Below are 17,376 nucleotides of genomic sequence, written 5' to 3'. Positions count from 1 at the left end.
TTTTGTCAAAAATGTTAGTATTTTCAATTTGAGAACGACTTATCGCTACTAAGATTGTTATACATTTTATGTACCTACATGTTTTTGTTTATGCATGTAAAGTGGAATTTTGTTTTAACGAATAACTTTTTAAGCGAAACTAATATTTTTTCCGATTACTACGCGTATTTTATTATTTGAAAAAATCCCGACATTTCGGTTACTTTGCAGCCACCGTGATCACGGGTAGACAACTTGTGATAGCTTTTTAAAATAATAAAATACGCTTAGTAATCCAAAAAATGTTAATTTCATTTAAATGAATACTCGCGAAAGTCTTGGATCTCATTAAATAACTTTTTGTTTCGCAAGCTTATGACCACGGTTTCGCTATCTCAATGGTGAATTGTATTTTAACACTGATATCCTAATTACGTTTTTTCCGATTGAATCCGAGGTTATAAATAATTAGTTATTTAAAAACTATTCCATCTGAAACAAAATTGAGGTTCTTGCCTTATATTTCAATCATTCGAATTAATAGCGAAGTTACCCTTACTATTTGCGAAATAAAATCCAGTAAACTTAGTTTATCGATCAACAACTCTGTCAATTAGAAACCTTTATTTTATTTTATATCGAATATTCTTTATCTATATGTATTTCTTTACTTTCAAAACCATGTAAAACGTTGTTTCCAAGATATCACTATTTAAATTAGTTATAGCAGGTACAATAGTATGTTAATTTGTGTTATTCCATAAAATATTACGGTAAAGTAAAAACTGTATTCATAGCAATACAAAATATTTCTTTTAGATTGCTTATATCTTTATTGTAGACACTTTTTTATGAATATAACAAAACGAAAATCCTTTATCTACAGTTATCTGAAATCCAAGTATTTTTTTCAAAGTCTTCGGAACAGTGTTTTAAATTTACAGAATAAAATTAATACGAAAAAAAACTCACGTATTTTGTATAGACGTAACGAATAAAAAAATATTTTAGGCTATTTGAAATTAACATACTGGTGGTAAATACTTTATTTATTATTGGAAGGTGTTGATTTCTAACGTAAACAATTTATATTTTTAAACATTGTCATATAGCTTATAACAGTAACAAACTACTTTTTAGAGGTCGACGCACAAGGGTCTGGTTGAGAGGCCTCTCGTGGAGGTGAAGTGGGAGGATCGGGGACTAACTCATAGTAGAAATGACCATCCCACCACCAAGGAGTGCCGGGGGTTGGGGCAAAGTTGAATGAAAGCTGAAAAATATATGAATTTTTAAAAAAACTGATGTCTTAAATTATCTCTGTCTCTTTCTAACAATATAAAAAAAAACAAATTTTAGATGCTGTTTTTTTATTCTTATATAAATTCTATGTAATGTGTTTACCGCATCTGCTCTAACTCCTCCGGCTTTGGCTTTTTGGGTTGGATCTTGAATGAGAGGGGGACCTTCAGCTATTGGTGCTACGACCGGAGGTTGTACGGAATGAAAAGCATTTCTTCGATAATAGTAATTTTGTGAGTACGGAGTGTCCGGTCCTCTAGGGAGATCAGCTGTAGGTATGGTTCTTGGAGCTATATTCGGTGGAAATCGGCCGTGAAGGATATGTTTTCTTCCCAATAAAAAGTCTCTTAACTTTTGTAATCCATAAGACACGTCTCTAAATTTATATTTGGTCATACTTTCTCTCAGTAAATTATTATGTTGACTGTAATGACTCGTTTACTAACGTCAATTTTATTCTTAAAAATCTATGTGCTATATATTTTTAAGAACATACCAAGTATTGTATTATATATTGTAATATTAATCAAAAAATAGAATTAAAAGTTATATATTTATGAATAAGTAAATTTTTGAATCTTTTTAACATATATATTTTTTTATATATTATTGAAGATTATAAAAGTAATAGTTTATGTTAAATCTATTTGTGATTTTTGTAGATATCTGTTGTAAATATCCAAACGTGTCGGTCTCCCGCCGTTTTTGTGATTGTCAAACACTAAGTAAAAACTAAAAATTAAACTGTGCTTTGCAATGTATTAAAATTTTAAAACTTACAGATATATTTATAAAATTTTATACAGCAACGTTTAAAGTAGCTGTATAGTTTAAATATATACATTTTAAGCCATGAAAACTCCGAAGTCATCAGATAGTGAAGAAGTAACACCATCAAAAAAAGTTTTGAAACAAGCTCGTCTTCCATTCAAGTTATTAAGTGAAGTATCTCCAAAATCAGTGACTCCACCCTCTAGGAAGCGAAAGCTATCTATTCCTGACCCGGAACCAGTCTCAAAGATTGGCAAAATAGTGAATGATAAGGAAGTATGTGCTGAAACAGTAGTAATAAGTGATGATGATAGTAAGGAGTCTGTACAGAATTTAAAAGCTGCAAAATCTCTCAACCCATTGGTAAAATTAGTAGATATTGCTAGAAAAAAAAAGCTACAGAAATCGAAAAATTCCAAAAAAAAGAGAAGCTCTCCAAAAAAATCAGTTAACGGTTCTTTAGAAAATCATGAGAATGGTAATAATGAAAACACCGATAAAATTGAAAAGGAGGAAGCTATGGATGTTGATGTTGAGATAGAAACTGAATCTAAAAATCAAGATGAAGATAATGTATCGAGTAACCATGATGTTACTGAAGACAAAGATGTTGATACTACTGGAATTGATGAAGACAGTGATAAAACTTCAAATGAAATTGAAGACAATGAGTTATCTACTTCAAAAGACGACCAGATTTCAGTCCAAACTAACAATGATGCATCAATACAAGAGCTTACCAGTGGCAAAAAATCTAAAGTAAGTGTAACCCCTAAAAGAAGTGTGAGAAACAAATCAAAAACTGATGATAATCTGAACACTTCGAAAATCAGTAACTGTGATGAATCCCTAAGTTCACCGTCAACACCACGACGATCAGGAAGGAATATATCAATGAATAATAGCCAAGGGGACACTTCAATTACTGAAAGTGCCAACACTAGTGTTACACCAAAACAAGTAAGTCTTTATAAAATATTTAATATAGAAAATAATTAACTTAAATAATAAAATTTTCTTAATTATGATAAAGTAATCCTGGTATAATAAAGAAATTGTATTTTAATCAAAACATCAACTCTTTGATTATATAAAAATTATAAACATGTACATGTTGCATCCTCTGTTTTAAATTATTTTTATTAGTATTTTTATAATGCTGAATTAAAAAGACACCGTTAAACAGTGCATCCACGTAAGATATATTATAGTGTTAAGATTAATAACAAAAGTTTTGGAATATCAAGAAAAATGGTTTTATTTATGACACACTGAGTTTGTCTTTTAAAAAATATATGTAATTTATTTCCTTTTTTCACCACCCAATTAAGAATAATTAGGTAGGGAGAGGAGCTTGGACAGTGGAGGTGAATGTTTAATGCACATTAGATTAAACCTACACCTGGTTCACAAGTCCCAGGCACTGTTGAAGCTCCTCTCCCTGCAATGCAATGGACCCGGCACCCGCGCAGTGAATCCATGCAATGCTGAGAGGTTTTGTCTTAAAATAAGTAAATAATTATAAATGTATTTAATTTTTTTTATCTTAAATGTTAAATGTTGCAGTTACAAAAAAAGCTTGAGTCAGCTAAAAAGAAAGAAGAAAGAGAGAAAGAAAAATTAGAAAGGGAAAGGAAAAGGCAACAAGAAAAAGAGGATAGGATTAAACAAAAGCTAGAAAAAGAAGAACAAAGGAAAAAGGAAAGAGAGGAAAAAGAAGAGGCTAAGCGAAAGGAAAGAGAAGAAAAAGAAGAACAAAGAAGAAAAGAAAAGGAAGAAAAAGAGAAACAAAAGGAACTTGAAAAAAGTAAGTTCCAGAAAAGAAATTGTTGTTATATCTTTTCATTTTCATAATGTTTAATGAATGATCATTATTGATTAATAATATTGAAGATTTATTTAAAAAACTTATATCTCTTAATTAATAATAAATATATGATGACAATGAAATGTCTACATGTTCTACAAAACAAAAATATTTTCAGAGTTAAAAGAAGAAAAAGAAGAGCAGAAACGTAAAGAAAAGGAGGAAAAAGAAGAACAAAGAAAAAGAGAAAAGGAAGCTAAAGAGGAAGAGAAGAGAAAGCGACAGGAAGTTTTAGAACAGGAGAAATTGGAACAGGAACAGAAGAAGAAAAAGGCAGCAGAGGCTTTTGCCAGCTTTTTTGTTGCAAAGCAAAAAAGTGAAAAGGACCAAGTCACTATTGGACCCATGAGAAATAACATGTTATCAAGTTTCACAATAAAATCTGACATGAGATTAGCGCCTATTGTAAGAAATCAGTTACAAGAAGATTCTAAAAAGGAATTGGATACATTTCTTGGAAATCAAAATGTTCCAGAAAGTTCCTTATATTTAAAAAACTTGAAGGAAAGGAAGCCATTGTCAAGTGGTAAAACATGGCCTCCGTGTGATAAAAATGATGATGATGTCATGATAGTTGGTAAGTCTTATACTTCCATTTATTTATAATATTATAGAACCTTTGTGTTTAAAAATTATATCACTTATTTCATATACCATTTAATTCATATTTAAAATGAATATTATTTATTGATTCTCAAGTACATCACTATCTTTTGTAACTAATTATAAACCATTTTGGTTTTTTTTTATAAATAAAAATCTTTCAGAGGATGAACTACCACCAGCGGATGGCATCGGTGAGATAATTTCATGTGAACCAGTTAATCAGGAGAAACTTCGTCCTAAACTACTTTCATTCCATGAAAACAGACGTCCTCCATACTGGGGTACCTGGAGGAAGAAAAGTTCATCAATTAATCCAAGAAGACCTTTTAAAACTGATAATGTAATTGAATACCTATATTCTAACCTGTAGGCTTTTTTTAGTTTTCACTATCATAATACAGACAGAATTAACAGTTTAAGGAGATCTAAGATTTTCGCGAGTTTTATTCATTTAAATGAAACTAATATTTTTCGGATAAACTACGCGTGATTTATTTTTTATAAAAAACTACATACTCCCGACGTTTCGGTTACTTATCAGCAACCGTGAACACGTCTCGTCTGCCTGTGATCACGGTTTCATTTTTATTCCGACAAATATTAGTTTCATTTAAAAGAATTAACAGTTTATCATCAAACAATCTTTTCACATTATACTATGAACATTATTGAATTGGTTATGGAACGGGAAACAGGCAAAGCTTGATATGTACTGTGTAAATGCAAACTTTGAATAAGCATATGGTAGTAAAATCCATAAAAGTTGGTAAAAATTATGTAAAACTTTCAGAAACTGTTGGATTATGAAGTGGATAGTGACGAAGAGTGGGAGGAGGAACAGGAAGGAGAGAGTATTGATGGCAGTGCAGCAGGAAGTGATGATGAACAAGAAGCAGATGAATATGAAGTTGATAATGAAGTGTTTGTACCGCATGGCTACTTGAGTGATGAGGTAAATTAATATACAAAAAAAATTAATGAAAATCATTTCTGAAGCTCACAATAAAAAATTAATTTTTACAACAAATAAGAATGCACTTATGAAACTATAATTGTTATTATTTATAAGGAAAATGTATAAAACAAGTTTGGTATGGATAATGGATATCTACTGTCAATTAAATATTTATAATAAATTTAACATATTTGTTGGATTTTCTGATTTAATATGACTTAATAATTTCTAACTTAACAATAATTTTACATGAAGTAACTGTTTGTGAAACTTTTAGTCTAAAATGACATATGTTGTGACTGGGATATAAAAGGTTTGACTAACAAAAACATAATGTTTTGTCTGTAATTTAAGGGTTGAAATATATTTCTCCATAATACATGAAATAGGTAGCAGATATGAATTCTTTTTATCTGGTTATTAGACATTACTTATAAAAATCTTATTTATTTCAGGAGGCAACAATGGATGAAGACGATGTACTTTCACTCTCGCCGGAAGCGCAAAAAGCCAAATTGAAGTATCTAGAAGACGAATTTGAGTCTGAAATGAAAAAGCCAATGGAAAAATTAAAGCCTAGGTTATATGGGCTGTTGTGGGAGAAACCGGAAGGAGGAAAACCCGAAAACTGCGCTGAGGCTCTATGGAATTACATTTCGAAGTTCTCAATGATAATCGATCCATGTCCAGTACTGCAACCAGCCCTAGAAGTGGAAGAACCTGAAAAGAAAAAGACCAAAAAGAAAAAGAATCCCGAAGGAGAAAACAAGAGTCCTAAAACCGATAAAAAGAAAAAATCCAAAAATGACGATAAAGATCAAAAAAACACTAAAACTGAGGCCAAAAAGACTGTGACAGACCCAAAAAAGAATCAGCCCGGCATAAATTACTTTCTGTCAAAATTAAAGACTTCATGAATGATATACTGAATGTTGGACTATTTTATTTAAGTGATGTTATTTAATAGGTATTAATTTTAATTTTAAAATATTATGGTTTGATACCACTTGATATATATTATATATTTTAATATTATTACCTGAACGAGTTCTACATTCTTAACTCTGGTGTCAGTCTTTAAAATATTTAATATTTGTTAGTTACGATTTTGGCAAAAAAAAAAAACTGATTTTAAAAGAAATATTTTATCAATTAAGCAATCCTAACTATAGAATAGTATGAATCTACTAGTTTTTAATATACTTCCCTGAACAAGTATTTTTATGATACACTTAAGGCTCCTGTAAATATAATAGTATAAATTTTTGTAACTTAAATATATATCATTAAAATTATAAAATAAATTACCTTTTGTTACTTTCTAAACTTTGAACACCTGGTATTATGTATTGTGATCACTTTTAATTTTTTTTAAATACATATTTTTAACAATATATAATTTTTTAAATAATATTTTATACTTCTGTTGGAAAAATTATAGTCTGTTACAAGAGCTGTAATGTGAACAACTTATTATTAACTTAAAGATCAGTTTTTCTCTGAACATATACACTATACAGAATATAACACATACTAAAAGTTCTTCATATTTTTCTTTTATTACAAAAAAAAAAAACTTAGTGCATACAGAATATACCAGTAATATTGCATTACAATCTAAAAATTTGAGCTATCAATTCAGTCAGCGTTAGTAAAAAGTATCAGCAGAGACGGAGTTATTTGCAAAAAAAAAACAAGTCACAAATTAAAACTTCAATCAAGTTTGAATTACCATATCCACCGAAAGAAATTTTTAACATGGCGAAATATACAAATAGCTTACTTTTATTTTCTTAAAAATAATCATATTTTTTTACAATACTGCTTTAACTCATTTGATTTTAGAATGTCCTTTTCGCGTTATAATTTATTTATTTAATTGCCTTTACATTTCAATGATAAACAAAAAAGTACTAAATCATGTCCTAGTAATTAAATTAATAATGCAATGTTTTTATTTGTTAATGACAGATTGATGATCAGTAGGTATAGGTTGTGCAAACTCATATAAATTGCAGAAAATGCCGGTCAAAACTCAAATTTCACTTGTGGTGACATTTCAATTCAACATTTTAATTGTTTGCCACAGCATTAAAACGTGTTTTAATTATTTAATATAAATTTAATTAATATAAATATATAACTGGAAACTACGATTATGAGGAATATACAAAATATTTAACTATATGTTTCAATCTTCGTATAAGCACGTAAAACCCGTTTATAATCATTCGATTAATAAAAACATGGTTAAAAATCTATTCTATTCTTTGATTTCTAGATTTCGAGATTTTCATGTGCGAGTATTATAAACATGTTAAAAATATTTCACGCTTTTCATGTTTGATATGAACTTCGACATTTCTCATTTTGGAGTAAACAAGTAAATTGAATGAACTACAAAATGGGAAAAGAATGTCACTTATAATTTATGCTGGTGAATTCTAGCAACTAATTTTGAAGCAATTATATTTAACTGATAGATCTGTTCAGTGGGGATGAAAATGGATGGTTAAATTTGTGACGTTATTATTAATCATATGAATTTTACTAGGTACCTAGGAAAAGTGCAAATAAATCGCTACTGCAACGACCGCAGCGCGCCGTGGCCATCAGAGTGATCCGGGGCTACCGGACGGTAGCTTGTGAGGCGGCATGCGCACTAGCTGGCTCCGCTCCTTGGGACTTTGAGGCGCGAGTTCTGGCGGAAATATATCATAGGGTCGCTGATGTTAGACGATGCGGTGGTAACCCAATAAAAGAGCAGGTGGAACGGTTGAGACGCCAGGGTCGTATCATCTTGATGCGCACCTGGGAACAAAGACTGATGAATCCCACAGCTGGACACAGAGTGGTTGAAGCCATAAGACCAATCCTAGACGAATGGGTTTGTTCTCGGAATCGAAATTTGACGTTTCTAATGGTGCAGGTATTAACCGGACAGGATGTTTTGGTCACTATCTGTTTGCAATTGGGAAGGAACCGTCAGAAAGATGTTACCATTGCGTCTCCGAAGACGATACAGCACAACACACGCTAGCGGAATGTCCAGCATGGGAAGAGCAGAGGAGAGGGCTCCGCAATGTCGTTTGTACAGACCTCTTGCTGCCGACCATTACGCAGATGATGGTCAGTAATAGGGTAGCGTGGGAGGCGATGGCTTACTTCTGTGAGATAGTCATGTCACTGCAGGTGTCTGACGAAAGAGTAGTACGGGAAAAGGCACCTTCCTCTGACCCGATAAGACGACGTCGTCCGAGACGAAGCCGGAAGGCGCATGAGCGAGGTCTCCCGCCTTGAGGGGCTTCGGGGTGGTGGACGTGGGGCGTCTGCCACCTTACGGTCTGAGGCCCCGCGTATACACAGTGTACCACTGACAAAAATGGAGAGCGCAACTGAAGTGGAAATGACCTCCTTTTGGGGGGCAGCCGATGCTAGACCACAGCAGAATCGCCTTGCGGGCCCTGTGGCTTAGCAGAAGAGCAGCGCGTGGGACAACCCGTGGGGTTTTAGTCGGTAGTGCGTCCTTATCAGGACGAGAGTCCGACATAACTCCTCTTTCTTCCTCCCCAAGCAAGAGAGTATGCATTAAGCATTTCCCCACGAGAAAAAAAATAGGTACCTCGTAATAATATGATAAATAATAAAATAAGGTTATCGGATGTAACGTATACGTTAAAAATAAATCTTTTTGAAATATAAATTAAAAAAAAAAAAACAAATAACATGATGTGATTGATTTAAGCAATAAAAAATTTCAAATTTCTTTTGTTAACGATAATTGTACTCTAAATTTGGGAAGACTAGACATTAAAAATGTGATTTTAACATAAAGTTTTAAAATAGGTAGGCTCATTTTATAATACTTTTCATTTTATAATACTTTTACGGCGTACCTAAGTTTCAATGGTTTGCTCTATAAAACAATGACATTTGACAGAGTCAGTCTTTCCAGTGACGTAATCTAACGTCAAATTGCAGTCCTCATCAACGATTATCTGAAAATCGGACATAGATTAGTAGTGATTATAGAAGGCGTATATTATATACCGATTCTGTATTCCTCCTTGAGGAAAGCAGCTTATCCTTTATTATTGCGTGTAGTTGCGAATGAATCTTTTTATACTTTGTAGTTAAGTGTGCAGTGATTCATCGGATTTCATTTTATACGTTTCGATAATTTTATTAAATGCCGTGATACAGGTGTAGTCAAGATGAGCAAAATGTCTAAGAATAAATTAAACTTGACCCTTCCACCAGGGTCTATAGACACAGCTCCGGCTATAACACCGTCTAATATGACCCCACAACTGAAATCTGCAACTGCAACTGAGTAAGTGAATTTTGATATTTTATTTCGGCTTTTAATATTTAAACTATTTAATAATATTAGTCATCTTAACTCATGTTTAATAAGAGGAACTGTGAGACTTCTATTCAATTATAAATAGCGAATTATAAGTTAATGAGTAATTTCTTGTACAAGTAAGTGCATATCTTACTTTAAGTATAATAAAGCGTATTCAAAGTCTGAAGGATATTTCAAAATATTGATGGTTAATATTAATGTGCTGATTAATTAAAATTAATCACAAGTATGTGCGTTAAAGACAAATAATATAACAAATATTAATGCAATGTAAGTGTATTTATTATATTATTTTTAGACGGCAGGGTTTAGCTGGGAAGTCTAAAACTAGCATTGAAGCACTCACCGAAAGACTGGAACAAATAGAAATGGATGATAACCAGAGACGTAGAATAGAAGTATTTCTTTGTCAAAAGGAAAAGATCGGAGAGCTCAGCGATGATGATTTTGAAAAATTAGGAGAACTAGGTTAATTTTAATACTTTTTGCACACAATTTTAGTTAATTTAAGCAATTAGTTCAATAATAGCCCTAAATAATACTATAACAAGTTTATATTTATATAGGTCAAGGTAATGGAGGTGTAGTTATGAAAGTCCGACATAAGTCTACTGGACTTATAATGGCAAGGAAATTAATACATCTGGAAGTGAAGCCAGCTATCAAGAAACAGATCATTAGAGAGCTAAAGGTGCTTCATGAATGCAATTTTGCTCACATTGTGGGCTTCTATGGAGCTTTCTATAGTGACGGGGAAATATCGATTTGTATGGAATATATGGACGGCGGTTCCTTAGATTTGATATTGAAAAAAGCTGGACGAATTCCAGAGTCCATTTTAGGTACATGTAATTTGATGTTTTAGATTGGTTTATCTTTATAGAGTGTATCATAAACATGGATATAGCTTGAATATAAATAAATTTTATCCTTTTTTCTGCATATGTAATAAAAGAGATAATTTTAAATGTATAGTCTAACTTCTATAAGGTTTTCCAAATTAGATGATAAACACTTTAACAACTAATTATATGTTCGATGATATAATTAGTTATTAAAGTGTTTTATTATCTTCATATATGGAAACACTTATAATGGAGGCTATGACAAATATACCCATATATTAATCTATATAAATCTATATAAGAGAGTTAAGATTACTGTTGCATTTGAAACAATAGTAATGTGACAACATTTAAGGAAGAGAGGATACAATAAAATGCATTGTACATATAACTAATACACAAGGGATTGAGTTTTTTTTAATTGATGTACTAAACAGTGATGAAAATTTTATAATATAACCTTTTTTTAAATTACGAACACATTTTATTTGCTTAGAATTAGAATTTTATTTTATTTCTCAGGAACCATAACATCAGCTGTCCTCAAAGGTTTGAGTTATTTGCGTGACAAGCACGCTATAATGCACCGTGATGTGAAACCGTCCAATATATTGGTGAATAGTAATGGTGAGATAAAGATATGTGACTTTGGTGTGTCCGGCCAGCTCATTGATTCTATGGCAAATTCATTTGTTGGTACTAGGAGCTACATGTCGGTAAGAATCCACACTACACTTGCTATATTTGTTACTTTCTCCTATATTTACATGTAATATGCATTATGAGTACAATAAGTCATTTTGCTATTCAATACTAGTTTCGGTTTTCTCATATTCACAGAAGAGAATCTATTAATTTTTTATTTTTATATTATTTGTAATATACCTATTGTTTCATGAAAATCATGTTTTTTTGCACCTTTTTATGAAAGTATGTTTGATAAAACGAATTTTTATTTTTTTTTTATTTTAATAATACAAAATTTATATCAATAGCATAATAATACTTAATGAAATATCATAAAAATAATTAAATTTATAATTTAATTGTATTGAAGTAATCACACATTATTATAAATTTAAAAACAATTTTCAGCCGGAACGTCTTCAAGGTACCCATTATTCGGTGCAATCTGATATATGGTCATTGGGTTTGTCGCTCGTCGAAATGGCCATTGGCATGTATCCAATCCCACCACCGGATGCCAAAACATTGGCCGCCATTTTCGGTGGTCAAAACGAAGATCACTCACCGGGACAGGTGACATGTTTATCAAATTTGTATAACAACATCCTTAACATCTTGATATCAATATAAAAATTATAATAAAATAAATTAAACATTGAATTTATACAAAAACCTTAATTATTTTCATTTGAATAATTATCATTGTTCATATTTATCGACATTCCAATATGTTAGTTAATTTTTTCATAGGAATAACAAAAACACTTGGAAAAAATGAGTCATCGACAATCATAATTGTAAAATGTTGTTACAATAAAGATAATCCTATAGTTTTTATTTTTGAATATCGAATTACAAATTACTCAATTATTCATGGTCCATGGAATCAATAATAAAAAACAAAACAGTTCTATCAAAGAAATAGTGTGAAATGTTGTCATAAATATATCTTTGTTGCTTCTATTTTCTAATTATTTACAGTTTTTCTTCCAACTTATATAAGTTTGCAAAGGATCTATTCTGTAGCTTTTGTGCTCTACGAACATTTATTAACATAAATTCTTTTAGACCTTTACAATTTTAATAAACTAATATCCTGTGTCTAAGCAAAAATTTGTTAATTCTCGAGCTCTCACACCCTCAACGTTACATTAAATCAGCGTTCTTCAAGCAGACATTTTTTTTATATTTATATTTAATAATAATATTTTTATGTAATTTCCAGGCTCCAAACTCGCCTCGTCCGATGGCTATATTCGAATTACTCGACTACATAGTCAACGAGCCGCCACCAAAATTACCATCAGGAATATTCTCTGACGACTTCAAAGATTTCGTTGATCGCTGCCTCAAGAAGAATCCGGACGAGAGGGCTGATCTTAAAACGCTCATGGTATAGCACTAAATATAACTCAGTAATAATATAAATACATATAATTTTAATCAACATATATCCAAGAAAAAAAAAATATCTACACTGACTGACTATGTATATATATGTACGAGGTGTGTTCAAAAAGTAAGGTGACTTTGTGTTTTTAAGAAAAAATATTTAATAATTTATCAATATTTATGTTGTCCTCTTCAAAGTAATCCCCCTCAGTTACACTTATGCCAACGGTTTTTCCAATCCTCAAAGCACTTCTTCTAAGCAATTTTCGGTATAGCCTTGAGCTCTTCCAGCGATGCAGTCTTTATCTCTTCAATCGTTGCAAATCTCCGTCCATTCATGGATCTCTTTAGTTTTGGGAACTCTTCTGAAGTTAAGACTCTTTTGAGTAAATCTGGGTCGTCGTAGATGTCATTCAAAAGTTCTTGAGCGATGCTCATGCGACGGTTCTTTTGGTCAAAATTTAGCAATTTTGGAACACACGCGGACACACTTGTCATGCCCAAAACGTTAGAAAAAATACCACGGCACGAGCCAAGCGATATACCAACATCCTCAGCAACTTCTCTGATAGTGATTCGACAATTTTCTTCACTACTTGAACGCTTTCATCAGTTGTTGACGTGCTTGGGCGTCCAGAGCGAGGCTCGTCATTGGCATCTTCCCGGCCATCTTGGAAGAGTTTGTACCACTTGTAAACATTTTTTTTACTCAGAACAGTTTCCCCGTATGCCACTGTCAATATTTCAAGTGTTTCGGAGCACTTTTTTTTTACACAAAATTTGATGCAAATCCTTTGATGTATATTTTTCGATAGCAAGAAATCGCCAAGCACGCAAAACACTTATAACCTTTACGCCTCTCACAACCGAACAAAAAATGCTATACACTTGAAACTTAATACAGATGTTCGGGAAGAGTGTACCAACATAACAAAACAAAAAATTGGATAATCGAAAGTACGCTGCTCGCGAAATTTTAAAAGTCACCTTACTTTTTGAACATACCTCGTATTATTTTAAGCTATTTGTGTATAGATATAGAGGCTCAAAAATGATGTTTAAATTTACCAGTATAGTTTTAATGCGCTGGTTTAGTCAAAGAATTTTAAACTTTAATCGTTCTCTCATTAGTCGTAGTCCGATTAATCTCATCACTATGTAACCATAAACACTTTTTTTTTGGTCGACGTTAGCGACTTACGATTAGGTTGACGATCAGATCGTTTATGTATAAATTGAATTAAAACTAATAAGTGCGAGCCATGAATAACTGTTGAAATCATCAGTAGCCTTTGCAAGTGAAAACATATTTTAAATAACGAATAAATTTAAACAATAAATACCAAACGTCTGCCCGTGATCACGGTTGCTGCAAAGTAACCGAAACGTCGGGTGTATGTAGATTAAAATAATAAAAAACGCGAAGCGATCCGAAAATGTTACTTTCAAATAAATAACAATTTTGAATCACGAATAAAAATTTAGAATTAAATATAACGATTATGAACAATAAATAACGATTCAGAACCACGAGTGGATCCGTATGGCGGATGCTCACGCGGCGGACATAGCGGGCTGGGTGTGTCGTACCATGGACCTGGCGCCCTCTACACCTAACTCTAACGTGTCTCCTTTTTCTTCATAAGCTGCAAGAAGTGCATACTTTCATCAGCGAAAAAGGGTATGTATCATTAATAATTATATCTGCTATACTATATATAGTATATATATATATCTATGTATATATGCATATAAATTAATTTATAAGATATAGTAAATTCTTTCTACCTTCTATAAAGGTAATGTAAAAAAAATTGTAGGTATGTAAAAAAGCTGTTTTTGTTTTTACCATATTTTTTTTTACCTTTGTTTCCACAAAACACAGTCTGTAATAAACAGTCTTAGATGTGTTACTTGATGTCAGGAACATTGACGGATAATTATTTACCATAACATATAAAAACTTCATTGAGGAAATCTTTTTGATAAATAAAATTAAAAAAAAAGACGAGTCCATCACAGGTATAGACTAAGAAATATTATTAATATGTAGAATAGAACTAAATACATATTATTATTGCACTTTCAGGTCAAAACATTTCCCAAGAGAAAGCAAGCGAGACAATTAGTGAGGATGGCGCGGAATAGCGCCGCAACAGTCAACTCTAACCATTACTGGAGATGTGATTCATCGAGTTATTCATTTGCATACAAAATGTACTAAGACTTTGGTTCGAATATTTTGAAGCAAACTTTTATTCTCAGACATGTTTATTCTGATATTAATCCAACACGCTCTTAATAGATTTCATATGATATTCAATTATTTTTAAAATACCCTAAATTATGTTGTACTGAATCATGTCTCCGTTCAATTAACCTATCATTGTAAAATTAAACCTTTGGTATATATATATATATAAAGAAATCGAATTTTTTGATTTTAGAAATTGGCTAATTAAGGTTTCCTAGGGAGTACAGATATTAATTTTTGGGATCGATTTATCTGACACGTTGAAAACATCGTTGTTTCTGATACGTATACAGGTTATATGATATCGAGAAACATATTAATGTAACGAACAGTGTCGTAGGTGATACTACATAGTGCATGGGACGAACTAGTCGAGTTAAAAGAATACAGATCGATTAATGGTCATGTAGAGTTGATTTCACTAGTCGCAAGTCGAAAAAAAAAACGTTCGTAGTGTTTTGACATATTTTTCTTTGCTGAAAGTGCGTAATTCATGTCAGCTGATACACGTTATTCGGATAGTAGATGCGTACGCATCCCAGTGATGGAATACTCAAATGGCTGCGCACGCGCAGGCATGGGAGCGTTCCATTGCTAGTATTGAACCTGTAAAATAGAACACTTTTTAGATTACACATTTAAAAAAAATATATAAAAAAAAAATGCAAAAAATATTGTAGTAATCTGTTATATATAATTATTGGACGTGATGCACTTATATTTTTGGTTTTGTTTGTACGCTTTTTTCAGTTGTCCCTTTCAAAGCACCTAGAGTAGGCACGCTACTGCAATGTTTGAAACGTGTGATTGATGCTATATAATATCGCTTCCATTCATTGCTGTGGTTAATGTATAAAATGCACCTTATTCCCCGTCGTTTTATGATCGTTTTTCGCTTGGCGGTAATTTCGTTTATTTGGCCGATCTTCCTCTTGTAGTGTAGTGTTTGGTGATTATTTTTTTTATATGCATGCTAGTTTGTGAAGTGTTTTGGCTTTTGTGCATTTATATGAAGGCTATTAAAGTTATGGCTGTTTTATAATTAGATTTATTTTTTTTAATTATATATTAAAATATATTTCGCTTATTGGTGTATTCCAAAACTCACGATTATCATTGTAAACGATATATTACGTGTATGATTTTTTTTATATTGTATTATATTCTTTTTCAGTTAAAAAGTCGTGAAGGCAATATAATTATTGCACATATGTATGAGACGTTCTTATGAAATTATTTTATATTAATGTTAAGACGTTTTAAATGTATATATTGTGATTTGTGATTTACTTTAATGTAGTGGACGCACCATCAACGTTTGATGTTCATATATAATTTAACTTAAAGAAACATATGATTGGAAACTAAATTTTAAAACAGAATTGACGTTCGGGTAAACGATTTTTTTATTACTTCGTTTCCACAACTTAGACATACAAGATAGCATAGTTTCACTTAAATAGGAACAGTTGTATAATAATATTGAGTCAAAAGTTGATGGTTAGCCTAATTAAGAACAAACTGATCATGTCTTATGTATGTATAAATGTGTTTATGTAAATTCTTTCTAGACTGTACGACAATGCATTTATAATTATAATAAAATATATATATAGTGAGACATCGTTTTTAATTAAGTTACACGAATAGGTAATTGAATAAGGTTTTAATGGATTGATTTGTATTTTATGTGTGACTGAAAAGAAAATGCAAAAAAAAAAATTCAAATTTAGAATATTATTTACTTATTTCTGTTACTTTTTCTACATATAATAATAAAATATACGTAATCTCAACACCTTTTATGGCCTAGCATTGCATCCATATGTATTTTTCATATTTGCTTAATTATTATAAAAACTTTTACATCTTCGTGTTATATCTATTGTAGGAGAAATTGAGCAACTTTAAAAAAATATATCACTTTGTATCCTTTGATCGGTATTATTTTATAGCTAGTAACTTTATTAGGTTAGTATTATATAAATAAATGTTAATCAAATATATTTGTGCTTAGTATTTCTTGTAGTTAGTTCCTATTTAATTTAATATGAATCATATGGCAGAGTGAATACTATCCGTTGCCTACATTATTTTAAATAAATTTAAAAAAAAAGTTACTTTATCCAATTAAGTAGGAGTTAAAAAGAAAAAAAGAACACATAAATTTTAACAACTTCATTATAAGTTTTAAGGTAAATTGTTTTCATATTTTAAACGTAAATTACAAAAGAGTCATTCTAAAAGTTTTTTAATAACGTCCCAAAGTTCTAAATCCGAGCATTGAAGGTGTTTTTGCATTAGACGCTCTGATATTTCAATCTTCCTTAATGAACCCTTAAGCCTCTT

General features: G+C 31.2%; 3 protein-coding genes across 3 annotated transcripts; 2 read left to right on the top strand and 1 right to left on the bottom strand.

Annotated features, from left to right (window-relative positions):
- Window positions 1-785: 785 nt before the first annotated feature.
- On the bottom strand, window positions 786-1,717 carry LOC116768073 (uncharacterized). The gene is made up of 2 exons (XM_032658696.2): window positions 1,384-1,717; window positions 786-1,252 (listed from the first exon to the last, which is right to left on the bottom strand). The coding sequence occupies exons 1-2, from the start codon at window positions 1,675-1,677 to the stop codon at window positions 1,109-1,111; spliced, it is 438 nt and encodes a 145-aa protein (XP_032514587.1). The 5' UTR covers window positions 1,678-1,717; the 3' UTR covers window positions 786-1,108.
- Window positions 1,718-1,973: 256 nt separating this feature from the next.
- On the top strand, window positions 1,974-6,497 carry LOC116768147 (chromatin assembly factor 1 subunit A-B-like). Its single transcript, XM_032658798.2, has 6 exons — window positions 1,974-3,012; window positions 3,619-3,859; window positions 4,038-4,496; window positions 4,687-4,865; window positions 5,316-5,477; window positions 5,936-6,497. The coding sequence occupies exons 1-6, from the start codon at window positions 2,134-2,136 to the stop codon at window positions 6,395-6,397; spliced, it is 2,382 nt and encodes a 793-aa protein (XP_032514689.2). The 5' UTR covers window positions 1,974-2,133; the 3' UTR covers window positions 6,398-6,497.
- A 2,947-nt stretch (window positions 6,498-9,444) lies between these two features.
- Window positions 9,445-17,033, top strand: LOC116767927 (dual specificity mitogen-activated protein kinase kinase dSOR1). Its single transcript, XM_032658467.2, has 8 exons — window positions 9,445-9,813; window positions 10,148-10,317; window positions 10,416-10,691; window positions 11,217-11,410; window positions 11,790-11,954; window positions 12,607-12,774; window positions 14,299-14,454; window positions 14,863-17,033. Exons 1-7 carry the CDS (start codon window positions 9,695-9,697, stop codon window positions 14,416-14,418), a joined length of 1,212 nt encoding a protein of 403 aa, XP_032514358.1. The 5' UTR covers window positions 9,445-9,694; the 3' UTR covers window positions 14,419-14,454; window positions 14,863-17,033.
- Window positions 17,034-17,376: the final 343 nt, after the last annotated feature.

Source organism: Danaus plexippus, chromosome 19 (genome assembly GCF_018135715.1).
Source record: "Danaus plexippus chromosome 19, MEX_DaPlex, whole genome shotgun sequence".
NCBI lineage: Eukaryota > Metazoa > Arthropoda > Insecta > Lepidoptera > Nymphalidae > Danaus > Danaus plexippus.
This window is presented reverse-complemented; position numbering and strand designations above follow the sequence as displayed.

Excerpts from the sequence above, each read along its gene's own strand:
- LOC116768073 (XM_032658696.2), bottom strand. The coding sequence starts at position 1,677 with ATGACCAAATATAAATTTAGAGACGTGTCTTATGGATTACAAAAGTTA. Across the intron at positions 1,253-1,383 it reads GAGGAGTTAGAGCAGATGCG|CTTTCATTCAACTTTGCCCC; the intron begins GTAAACACATTA and ends TATATTTTTCAG.
- LOC116768147 (XM_032658798.2), top strand. The coding sequence starts at position 2,134 with ATGAAAACTCCGAAGTCATCAGATAGTGAAGAAGTAACACCATCAAAA. Across the intron at positions 3,013-3,618 it reads CTAGTGTTACACCAAAACAA|TTACAAAAAAAGCTTGAGTC; the intron begins GTAAGTCTTTAT and ends TAAATGTTGCAG. Across the intron at positions 3,860-4,037 it reads ACAAAAGGAACTTGAAAAAA|AGTTAAAAGAAGAAAAAGAA; the intron begins GTAAGTTCCAGA and ends AAATATTTTCAG.
- LOC116767927 (XM_032658467.2), top strand. The coding sequence starts at position 9,695 with ATGAGCAAAATGTCTAAGAATAAATTAAACTTGACCCTTCCACCAGGG. Across the intron at positions 10,318-10,415 it reads TGAAAAATTAGGAGAACTAG|GTCAAGGTAATGGAGGTGTA; the intron begins GTTAATTTTAAT and ends ATATTTATATAG. Across the intron at positions 12,775-14,298 it reads CTGATCTTAAAACGCTCATG|AACCACGAGTGGATCCGTAT; the intron begins GTATAGCACTAA and ends ATAACGATTCAG.